Source organism: Aplidium turbinatum, chromosome 2 (genome assembly GCF_918807975.1).
Source record: "Aplidium turbinatum chromosome 2, kaAplTurb1.1, whole genome shotgun sequence".
NCBI classification, from domain to species: Eukaryota; Metazoa; Chordata; class Ascidiacea; order Aplousobranchia; family Polyclinidae; genus Aplidium; species Aplidium turbinatum.
In genome coordinates, this window is record NC_137473.1 from 30,933,866 (window position 1) to 30,946,527 (window position 12,662).

General features: G+C 38.1%; 1 protein-coding gene across 5 annotated transcripts in view; it reads right to left on the bottom strand.

Moving 5' to 3' along the window:
• Positions 1–238: 238 nt before the first annotated feature.
• Positions 239–12,662, bottom strand: part of LOC145787063 (ankyrin repeat and MYND domain-containing protein 1-like) — a 37,193-nt gene continuing 24,769 nt past the window's right edge. For 2 of the 5 annotated variants that reach the window (XR_014291362.1, XR_014291360.1), the window contains 4 exons: positions 12,119–12,191; positions 9,193–9,421; positions 7,853–7,951; positions 7,253–7,294 (listed from right to left, as the gene is read on the bottom strand). Coding sequence is in view for 2 of the 5 variants with exons in the window: in XM_082598777.1 (XP_082454903.1) it covers positions 1,899–2,067; positions 5,393–5,672; positions 7,140–7,294; positions 7,853–7,951; positions 9,193–9,421 (932 nt within the window). In the remaining 3 variants the exon portion in view is untranslated. Of the gene's footprint in view, positions 2,068–5,392; positions 5,673–7,139; positions 7,295–7,852; positions 7,952–8,599; positions 8,714–9,192; positions 9,422–12,118; positions 12,192–12,662 lie in introns of those variants that run through there. The other 3 variants (XM_082598777.1, XR_014291361.1, XM_082598789.1) reach the window with 3 other exon arrangements.

Genomic DNA, 12,662 nt, shown 5'->3' on the forward strand with positions numbered 1-12,662 from the left:
AGTTTCCAGAAACCGCAAACTATTTCGTTCGATCTTGAGCGGCTTTAAAAATTCAAGAATCGATTGAACCGCCGCTTTGCACATTTGATCGTACAAACTGCAGTCCCTCAAGTCAAACCTTGCGGATGTGGTTCTCAAGCTATCAATTATTCATTTCATGGATCGAGAAATTGATTCCTGTTATGTGCTTGCTTCATGCAACAACTTTACGTGACGTCATCAAATAAACTATAAAATTTATATATACATTTTCGAGTGTCTGGTGTGGAATAGAAAATTGCTGTTAGAATATGCCTGCAACAATACTAATGATCAATGTTATAACATCAAGTCTGCAGTAGCAAACTTGATATTGAATAGGCTATTGCGTCTGGTTTCATAATGTGTGTAAAACACTTTCTTTTACTCACGATTATAAAAAGTGATCTGAAAAGCCTTAGATCAGTTGATAGACATTTTTAGGCTGTCAAAGCATGAACCTATACTGTGACGTCAACAAAAAAATTCCACTTGTAACCTACAACCAAGTTTGGCTTAAAAGGCTTTCCCAGTAGGAAAGTGCATGCCGCTGAAAGCAATTTAGATTTATCAAATCTTTCAATTGAAGATTAATTCTACTTTTGTGATAGGAAACTCATGAAACCACCACAATGTTTTTTTTTCAAAAATCTCTACATTTTTTACAGAGACGCTTCTAAGAAAAACACATAGCGACAAAATGGCACAAGACATACAACGACAAAATAAACAACGTTTGATATCCGTCTGGCGGTGCTAGAGAGTAACAGTAATTGAACATCTAAAATCGATATCATGGCACACAAAACAATAACTTTGGCACCCAAAACAGTACAGCAGACAAACATTTATTTGCTACAGTCTTCGTTATACAACCAAGCCACAAACCTAATATGAGTAATGCACAGTGGTTTCTATTTAAACCATCAATAACTGTCTGAAAATATTACTCCTTGGCGCACTAGTAGAATGTTTTCACAAGCATTAAAATATTCAACAAAACGCATGAAACATAAAAAAATATCCAGTGCAACATTTTTCTTTGGGAGGTATAACTTAAAGTGCATTGCCGTCGCAATTTATGTATGAACCTGCTCCGTGACAAACCGTTTTAGCTGTTTACAATGTCGTTTTTTAACAAAAACTATGCTCATTGCTGTTTCACTTGATCAAAAACACTTCTGCATTTCCTCCTGCATGCTCAGACAAGACGTATGAAGTCAGTTGCGACCATAGGCGTTATTATAACGTAGTGTAGATGTCAGGACTTGACTTTTTGAAAAGGTTGCAACAACAGATTCTAAACTAATACAAAATAAAAGCAGCTATTTTTAAGTTTCAAAGTACAGTGTTTGCAAAATACAACTCAACAAACGTTCGGTTTCACAACATTTGCTACGATTTCAAGAAAATGGAATGGACAAATGCCGCGTCTTAACAGAGTGGCCCTCACCAGACATGGGCCCTACTCGTTTTTTCTTTTTTGTGCTTTGTCACGTCTAGAGTATCGCCTGAATGCATTAGGACTTTTTGAGATTATCTACTTTGAACTGAAGATGCACATTGACAGTAGATTCAAAATGTTGATTGCACATTTCAAACTTATCATGTTAGCTATGTTAGCAAACTTCAATGACTTCGTACCGATTAGGATTGTTTTGTTTTTTCAGAGTTATAAGCGTGGTTAAAGATGTCAAATAAAAACAATTCTCTTTAAAACATACGAAAACACGAATGAGGAGAGCAAAATTATCTCTGCACCAATGAAGCAATATTTTCTTACGACTTTTTGAGGTGAACACAAAATGCAAAAAATCTCGACCACGTTTTCAACTTGCAGCATCATCGCATGTGCAAAATATGTAGGTAGCATGGAAATTTCATTCAAAACTGTAGTTCTCTCTTATTCCAAGTTCGGCCAGGGTCATGCCCGTTGTCCCAAACTCCATGCTCTTTCCAACTTTAGATCGAGTCTTTGCACAAACCCTTGCCGGGTTTTGATTGCTGAATCGCCGCACACGTGGCTTCTCTGTGCCCTTCGATGATTTTCTGTCAAAAACATTCACAAATTATAGGCTATGTATTAAAATACTGGTGAAAATTACAAGTCAAAGAATGGAAAAAATATTGAAAAAACAAATGTAAAATTACAAAAGCATCTTGCAAATCTAAAACGTGTTGACAAAATTAACTCATTGCGTACGCCGTACGATTTAAAATCTGCAATTTCTGCAGCTAAGAGTAACAAAAAGTTGAAAACGACACGCTGAAAGAAACAAATCAAACACGTGGTTTGCTACTGCAATTACACAACCTTACTCTTGTTAGCAGTATCTCGACCCAGGTGTTCAACCACGTGGGAAGTTAGGGCTTGGTATACACTTTTAGCGGAATGTAACGGACACCAACATTCAAAACAAATTTAGTAGTGTGTGACACCAAGCCATCCCGATGTTTATGGCATGTAGACTACAAGTTTTCACAATGGCCAATTGTTTAGTACACAGGGTGGAAGTGATTCAGAACAAATTTATTAGAGCGTGTTTGTTTGGTGACAGGAAAACTTCGACGACCTACATGTACAGCAAATTTCAGGTATTAAAAGTGAGTGACCTTGCAAAGCTGGCATATGCACAGTTCATGTTCAAGTACGAAAATAATTTTTTGCCAGCATGTTTCTCTGGCTACTTTGTTAAATTAGACGACATACATCAACATGATACAAGACATAAGGCTAAAACCAGATTTTTTCTTCCCAGGTTTGAAACAAACTTTGGCAAAAAAACACTCCATTTCATGTGTGTGCAAGTGTGGAGTGAAATTTCACACGATATAAAAGATTTACCGTTCCATTGCTTTAAAAAAAATCTCAAAAACCAACTGTTACATGAATATACATGCGTACCTTAAGTGCTCAATACAAAGGATAACTTACCTTTACAGTAGGCCTATATCATCATATCGTACTTATTAATATTTGTTCTCTACAGTTATTTAGTATCAAATTGCCCTGTTTTTGTATGCTTCACATAAAAATTGTTGCAATTCGGTGGTGGTATCCACGTTTTTCCTCGTTATTTCAGGAAAACTTTCGCAAGTGCTGTAGCCTATTATAGCACACAATCACTAATTATTGGTGGTTGGTCAATTCTTGGTCGTTGGTTTGAATCTTCATCCTCGGCTTACTCAGTCTGAGAATGCAGATTCAAACCAACAGTAGTTGTTTTTCAATCTCAGTGGCGAACCCTTTTTATTCAATGAAGTAGTGTGCCTGCCTCTGCACACTAGTGTGTATGAATGTGTAGTTAGATTTACTGTGATGGGGTGGTGGCTGACTAGATGACTGCTTATGGTCTTTCGCTACCATCCTGATTGCGCCATAATCTAACCAACAGTTGTACAATGCATTGTTTTGACAATTACATTTTACTCTGATTATATGTTAATATATGGCGCTGTTAAAACAAAATAAATTGACTTGACTTGACTTGTTTAAAGCTAACCAGAGCAAAGTGAACTTTTGTACCGATCTAAATAGCTTATCGCAGACAATACTTAATTACTTAATCATCATTGTCAGCCATTGTTGTTCCACTGCAGGATGAAGGCCTTCTCCATATCTTTATAATTTTGTCTGTCTTTGCACGTTTGTGTCCAGTGTTTGTCGAATTGGTAGAGTTCGTCTCGCCATCTTGTTTTCTGTTTCCCTCTTTTGCGCTTATTGTCAAGCGGTATCCAGTCAGTAGCTCTTCTTGTCCATCTGTTGCCAGTTGTTCCCATGATATGTCCTGCCCAATTCCACTTTAAACTTTTTATTGTTTGAATGATATCTTTGATTTGTGTTTGTTGTCGTGTCCATTTGGCTAGTTTCCTGTCTTTCCATGTAATGCCTAAGAGTACTTTTTCATATGATCTTTGCGCAGTGCGTAGTTTGAGTGTTAGTGCTTTCGTTAAGTTCCCTGTTTCTGCTCCGTACGTCATTGTTGGGAGAATGCATTGATTATATACTTTTCTTTTCATTGATATCGGTAATTTACTTTTAAATATTGAGCTCGCTCTTCCAAATGCCTGCCAACCAAGTGTAATGCTTCTTTATCAGGTGATGTGGTTACTACTTGGCCAAGGTAAGTGTATTCGTTTACGTTTGGGAGATTGGCTCCATCTAATGCAGTGGTTCTTAAACTATGGGTAATTACCCACATGTGGGTAATTTCAGGACAGCAGGTGGGTAATCAGCTGAACCAGAATATTTATAAATATAGATGTAACAAACAATGTCACAGCTGTAAGTGGTAAAGTTGCTTTATTACTTATGCTTTTTTTATGGTTTGAGTCCGTTCAAAACAACCAAACAAGCAGTGATATTTTATCATTTTTAGAATTGTTTCGTCATAGTGATTTATTTTTCGCATCATTTTTGTTGCCGGTTTTATGTATTTCATTTTTGTGACATAATAGTAAGATTTTTCTTGTATAATCAGTTCAGTTACAGTTGTTTTATGAGCAAGCTTGATGGCTGCGTTGCTGTTAGCAGTTGTTTGAAGTAGTTTAAATAGCTAAGTGTACATTTAGAGTTAGTGTTGAGACGAGGGAGCTATATTCTTTTGAAGATGAAAGCTTGGGAAAATTCTGGGGAATGATGGGGAAAGCATATCCAAAAGTTGTGCAAAACCACTAACATTGTTGACTATGTTCCCTTCCACTTATCTCTGTGAATCAGCATTTTCAAGTGTTGTTGCTTTGAAGTCAAAATTTCCAAACAAGCTGCTAGATCTGAAGTCAGATTTGCTTTGTGCAGTACCGGTATCCAAAATCGCACCCAATATTGTATCGATTGTACACAAAAAAAGCGCAAATGTCTCACTGAAACTATTGATGCCGTTCTTTGCATTAAATGTTGTTTTTGTTGAATCATCATCATAATCCATCGTCGGTTTGTTCCCCACTAGTGGGGGTGGCCGATTGTTTCCTCGCAGCAATTGTTTTAATCCCTTTTCTCCATTTCACTCTGTCCCTTGCATCATCATCATCTTGAATAACGCTGTTTTATATTTTTAATATGGTAAAATAGATAAAATTAGATTTTGGGTAATGGGACTTTGATCTGGACAGAAATGGGTAATAAGGGAAAAAAGGTTAAGAACCCCTGATCTAATGTAATGTTTTGGTTTCCTTTGACATGGTGATTGAACATAACTTGTGCTTTAGTCAAATTCATTTTGAGACCGACCTCTTTGCTTGTCTCGTCTTAATACTTATTTATTACATAATACTTATGCTTAATTACTTATGAACTAAAGATATTTTGTTGCGACTCAAGACAAACACAAACTGCATCTTTCAAACATGCACATAGCTAGAAAAGAAATATTACTTGACGGTGGAAGTCCGTTTGGTTGTAGCCGACGACTCTTTGCCTCGAAATCTTGCTGAAGCTTTTCCAGTTGTGACTCGAGATTGACGGGTGCCAGCAGTGCTTCTTTGTGCTGCCAGTAAGACGTTTTCTTCAGCTATGAGCAGTTGTTGACTGAGAACAGTATCTACAATAGAATTTGTCTTCACTTTTGCTCGTTCCATCGTTTCACTGAGAGTATGATCAGCAAAAATAGCAGCTATCTCAGAAGGGGTTGGCATCGGGCTTTGTCCTCCAAAATCTACACGAGTTTAAAAATACAGTGATTGTTAAAAACATGAACGGAACAATTGGTGGTATAGTAAAGTTGTTTTCATCACTATCATGTCTTGTGACATTTCACCATAAACATTTGAATATATTATTTATAGTAGAAAGCTCAAACAATGAAATTGGCCCAAAGGACCTTTGCTTGAAAACCCTGTTAGCACAAGCAAAGCACAAGATTCCCATACGTATACTAAAATATCAATGAATAAATCATGGCACGCGCCAAGTGCCTGGTGAACAACCTCATTCAATTGAAAAAAAAATTTCTTGAAATTATTTTGATTGGGATAGCTGTATTGGTTAATATGGCCAATTTCGATATTTACTTAAGTTGATAAATAACTGACAGCCAAGGAACGGCAAAGCTACATTAGCCAAGTCATCATCATAGTCGGGATTTGTTTTTTAACGTGCAGGTTTTGCGGGGAAATTCTACACTTGTAGGCATCACTTCAGATGATTGGCTTGCTGCACGCATGGCAGATTGCACGTCGACTCTCCACTTCACACGGTCACAAGGGTCGGATCCCAATAAATTCCATTCTCTACGATATTTTAGTATTATCGCTTCCCAAGTAAATTTTGGCCGACCAACCCCACGTCTTCCTGGAATTTGTAAATAAGTCGATCCAGCAACACGGTTGATTGCACTGCAGTTAGGTCTTTGGGCTTGATATCACATATTTGTCGCATCATAGCTCTATCAATGCGCTGTAGACGATAAATATTTGGTCTATTGAAAGCCCAGGCCTCAGTGGCGTTGATAGACTTGGTCAGGCCTTCCACATTCAACTGCAGCAAGCTAGGAAACCATCTCACGGCCCAACCAGTTCCAAGTCACACCAGACACTAAAGTACCACCTGGCTCAGACTTGCCAAGAAAAAAATGGATGGCTTTGAATCGCCTCCGTACTGGACTGGTGTTGGTCGCTTCAAACACAATATGCTTTCCTGGGGATTGTGTGACTCACCAACCTGTGTTAGTGGTGAGCGTCAAACAGCACAGCACATCACAAATCACTGTCCAGTGTTTCGACATGCAGAACATGTGGATCCCATAGACCCTGATATAAAGACATTGCACTGGTTGGAACAACAAATTGGAATATACTGCTTGAATTGCTGCCTCATAAGAAGTAGCGTTAAGCATGGTACTCTGCACACAAGCGTGATACACTTTCCCACGCGTCTCCTAAGATAGGTGGCGTGATCTTGACCAGCAACAGTTCTCAGAATGCTTTTCAAGCGGCTTTTACACGCGACTTTATTGTGTAATCGCATTCTCCTTCTGTGGAAAGTGCGTCACCAAGATAACGAAACGAGTAAACTTCGGGCTTAAGGTCGTACTTGAATTCTTTTAAAAACTTGTTTCAAAGTAAACAATTTGATAAACGTTTCAACAAGTTACACTTCAGATACGGAGCTCAAACCGATTTACCTTCGACTCTTAAGCATTCATTCTTATGACGTTCTTCCCATGATTTCATCTTGCAAGATCGACTGCAGAAGAACACTTCGTGGCAACGAGAGCAAGGCGTCAGACGTAAACCGACTGACCGGCCACAGTCGTAGCAGTATCGAAAGAGGGGTTTTCTAAGAAAATGCCAAGAAGTAATCAAAATGTTTATGAATTTCACGTTGTCAACACCGGTACCCGGTCATTTGGTCGACAGAACGATTCATTTTAGGGTTAGGGTAAGGGTTAACTAACTCTAACCCTAACCCAAATGTCCTGTCGACCAAATGTCTTGTCGACCAAATGTTTTGTCGACCAAATGTCCTGTCAACCAAATGTCTTGTCGACCAAACGACCGGCAACGGTCAACACCACTAGGTCACGTAACAATACGACAGAAATCAATTAAATAACAAGAAAAATTTTCAAATATGTTGCCCAAGTGCTGTAGTAATGTACTTAACTTAATAACGTTTACAATAAACAGTTAAAAGTGCTAAATATTTCGAAAAATTTTCACATTGTATACTATAGTTGGAACATGGAAGTCTCACGGTTAGATTGGAAGCTACATTGGTATGAAGGGTGCACATGGTGGAGTTGATTGAATAATTTTAAATAAATTAAATCTACTTTGCAAGTGAGTAATTGTAATAAGACAGCACGAAAAGTGACAAAGCGACCTTCGATTCTACCTTGTAGCACCAACTTTAGATCTCCGCCGTTTCTTTAATGATTTGTCTTTGTTAGGTGAATGCTGTCTGTCATCTGGTGCAGAGATAATCTCCTCTCCACTGCAAACAATAGCGTTAATAAAACCTTGCTGATTTAAACCTTTAGGTTATTTTGAACCAAGATCTCTTCAAAATTTTGTTAATAAAGGTTCCCTTGCAGTTAGATGCAAAGTTTACAAAAAGAGCCTGCTACAGCTTTTTGTATCTTTCGATGGCCCATTAAATTTACCGTTGACATGAAGCTGGTTAGATCGGCCAACTGAAGTCAGATCCCGCAATATACAAAGAAACACTTCTTGAAATCTTTTCTTGCAATTAGAGTGTATCAACTACACAGTTGTGATAAACGGACCTACAGTGGTGGTTCAAGGTCACACGAGTATTGCAAAACTGTTCAAACTGAGAGCGTATGTAGAAAGTGCTTCAATTGCCTTTCAGTAATAAGCAGTTTAATTGCAGGATTTGTAGCAGGTACCAAGCGGTTTAACAAGGCTTCAATGCTGGAAATGGGGTCGCTTAAAAAGAACATGGAAAGAATGAGGCAGACACGGTCAAACTGGAGAAAGATGTGACGAACCTGAAGGAATGTTATGAAGAAAAGAGATAAAAATAATTCACTGCAACAAAAGAATCGGCCCCCTTCACTTGTAGGGACAAAACTGATTTTTGATGATAATAATGAAAAACAACGTCATATTTGCTGTTGACCTGCTTCGGGCGGAAGCTTGTGTACTTCAATATATTTAGTCAAAGGCACTTTCTTCCTACGATCTTTCCAAAGCGCAATGTCGGACCGGACTCCGGAAATGATAAGTTTGAATACTGAAAAGTTTGGGTGTTCATCAGGACAATTATCGTTTCTAGCACTAGTTGCTACGTTCATCTGATCAATCGCACTGCAGTATATAACCTGGTGAAATTTTATTTTGTATGTTATTCGCTCTGAGGATGCGCAATGCGCATTGTCATGGTGCGCGAAACGTCAGTGAAGCAATAAACCATCTTGTTTGTTGTTAATTTTACTTTTAATTTCATCAGATGAACGTAGCAACTAGTGCTAGAAACAATGATAAGTTTGATAAATTGCAAGAGCAAAAGCTTTTGTAATCAGCTGTGAAGTTTTTACCCACAAGGTTTCAAAATCACAGTTCAAGTTCTTGGTGCCAGTAAGATTTTACACTGAAATATTTTTTAATTCCAATTTTGCCTAAAAATGTACAGCGGAAAACGAATGTAAACTAGGGGCAAGTTGAAAAAAAAACAGAGAGAAAAGCAAGGTTTCAAAACACAACAGAACTTACTCGTTAGGACGTACAAAGCTGACACGACTAACTGGGACACCTAAAACCTCGTCGATGGTGTCGCAGGTGCCGTGGTCTCGCGACGCTTGAATATGATTCTTTTGCATCCAGTCTTCGGATGGTGCTGTTCCTCCTGCTGTGTCCCAAGATGTTGGATCGGGCTTGGTCGAAGGAGGCTTTGCTCCTGCTCCAGTGTACAGAAAGCGGGATGCTTGCCTGGGATTGGAGCCTGAAATGCAACCAGAAGATTGCGTCACCATCGCATGATAATGACGCAATTATGACACGCTTTTTTATTTGCACAGATTAATGTGGCCATTTGAATACTGACAATCGTGTAATCTATTTTGTCGCAAACCATGTTCCACCAGTGAGGAACGCGAAATTTCGAGGTGACTAAAAACTTAGGAAAAGTAATTGCACAATCAACCGGATTTGTTGGTAATTTTTACGTCTGGCAGCAAATGATCACACATTGTTGTTGTGTATGTAGAAAAATCTTGGACAAAATATGATCGCCAGCCAGAAGAAAAAACTTTTATAACTTGCCTTGTCATTTGTCATTTTACTGAATATTGCATTGCCCGTTTATCGACAGGTTTAAAAGCCAGGTCTGCTAAAGAAGTTGGGTCTGTAAGAAATCTTTTTTGTCAAGTAAAATTCAACGTTTGCAAAGCATTGGCAGTCTATCAGCAACCCAAAAATGGAATACAACATCCCAACCGTAGTATGACATGTAGTTGGTAATAAAAATCAATCTAAAAATCTAGACAACTATCCAATCGGAAGAATGAAAACACAATCCGAATCTTTTTTTTTTTTTGCATTGCACTGAAGAGATCTAAGATTGAAACAGTTGGCTTCTGTCTGTAGTTGATAATGTCATATTAGGCATTTTCTTTCAAATCTTAAAAAAGAGTTGTCAAGTCATGCAATTTTCACATGTGCTTGAGACGTTGCTGATCTTTTTGTTTTCACTTGTTGAACCTGTATAAAGTAGTTTGTATCCTTTGTGGATCTTTCTCTCGCATCATGGGGTAATCCGACAGGTGTTTGTAAGTACAATGGTACACCTCTTCTTTTTCTTAAAATTTTTGGTAAACTACTTTGTATTTTGCGATTTGTATTGTTTGACATATTGTTTTGAATTTTTAACCTCTTTCCAATAGATAGGCCAACGGCGCCCAAAGTGCGGTCGGCGGGAACAATATATGCGGCTCCGTATGGGCCCTAGGATATACAATCTTAAAGCTTAGGCGAATTTTAAAAACATAAAAAACTTTTAATACAGTCCGTCAAGACTCGCGAAAAGAACACGCGGCATGTAGGTACAAAGCTTTGGGCACCCCTGAGATAAGCCACGTCCTTTTTACCGAAAAATAGCGCTGTTTTAGGGAGTAAAATATCTGCAATTATCTCCGTTATTCACAAAGCTGGCGCGTAAACTTTTGTGCCTTTTATCATCACGCGGGTAGAAAAAAAAATGAGAACCCCTGTCATAGACTAAATCATTGTTCACTATATGTTTATGGCTATATGTTTATGGTTGTATATGTCTGTGGTTGAAGAAAGTGACCTCTTTACCAAAATTGTAAATCATTGTATCTGATAAATAGCTGTTCAACATAAACCACGCTCTAATCTGGCTGGCACTCAACTGATTTTCTGCACTGACGTAACTGTAAAAATCCGGATGACATTCTCTTCACTTTAAAATAAATGGTCGTTGGACCACTCGGCAAGCGATAACTCAGCAAGTACATTTCAGCTACTGTCCAAGTGAGCAAGAGATTTTCACTTAGCATCGGACTTGCTTGGTCATCGCATGCTAAACTAAACTTGCTGACTTGTGACGTGCCAAGTTTCGGCTTTCTCAGTTCCGTCATTTGCCAATTTCAGCCACTTGCTGAAATACTGCTAACACAGCTGCTAATTCAGCACAACTGCCATTTACTCAGTTCACAACTGGGTCATTTCATTATAATACAGACATTGGTTGGCACCACCTAATTTTTTTATTGGCTTAAAAGGTGCTTCTCACTTTTCTGAGAAGAATGGTGCAAATTTGATGAAAATCACATAAGCGGTTCTCGAGTTATAAGTGAAATAACCCTTGTCCACTAGGTGGCTTCATAGATAAGGAGCAATAGAAAAACGGCAATATCTCAAGAACCGCTCAACATATTTGGATAATTTTTAGCTCTACCCCCATGTTTTCTGGGGTGGGCTATATGTTTATGACCATTAAAACAAGTTTTGGCTACTACTTTTTGAGATACAAAGAAATTGACCTCTTGTCGTTACGCACGTCGACTTTGAGACTTTAGCAGTTTTCTGTTTTTGCCAAACTTTTCATCAATTTTTTCTCTATCTAATTAAAAAAAAGATTTTTTTTTTAAGTTACGCATCATGGTTTTATTGGTGCGTAACGACAAGAGGTCAATTTCTTTTTACCTCAAAAAGTAGTAGCCAAAACTTGTTTTAATGGTCATAAACATATAGCCCACCCCAGAAAACATGGGGGTAGAGCTAAAAATTATCCAAATATGTTGAGCGGTTCTTGAGATATTGCCGTTTTTCTACTGCTCCTTATCTATAAAGCCACCTAGTGGCCAAGGGTTATTTCACTTATAACTCGAGAACCGCCTGTGTGGTTTTCATCAAATTTGCACCATTCTTCTCAGAAAAGTGAGAAGCACGTTTTAACCCAATAAAAAAATTAGGTGGTGCCCAAATTTTGAAATTTTGTCTGTATTATAATGAAATGACCCAACTGCTGACAGGTAGGAGACTCGAAATACATCGCCGTTTTGCATAACAATCTAATTAAGTGAACAGGTCTCAGTCGGTGCCAAATCAAGCCGACAGTTTCGAAATCTTAGACAGGTCTAGACTACATCTCTCATCAACTAAACACTGTTGCTACCTCCTGCTTATTGTGGGTGGTTTGAAGTGCTTCGATTGAGCGTCATTCCATATCTTTTGCAGTATTGGGTAAGCTGATGAAAGAATTATCAAGCGTTAAATTTTTGTTAGGTCTCAACAGCCATGTCCAACTGTGGTGTACTAGGTTCATAAAAATATCACGGGCGCATGATCAAGATGTGAAAGCGCCTCGCGGACGCTCAAAAGATCTTCAGTTCGAATCCCACAAACAGCATGCGTTGTGTCTTAATTCAAGACACTTCATGATATGCTTGGTAGACGCACTTTGCTTTACAGTTAACTTTATCAAAATCTTGAATCACTTTGCATTATTATTGATACGACAAAAAATAAACTCATCTAGCAATGGAGGTGCTTCACATACAAAGCTGGTAACTTTTGTTTGCAAAAAAAAATAGTCGTTCTTTGCATTAGGCATTTGAAGATATTCGTGTATCCTAAATGCTCGTACAATACATATCTAAGTGAAAATTCGCTTTGGATAGAATGCGTTCGACAAAACTACCTCAATGGAATATTTGTAC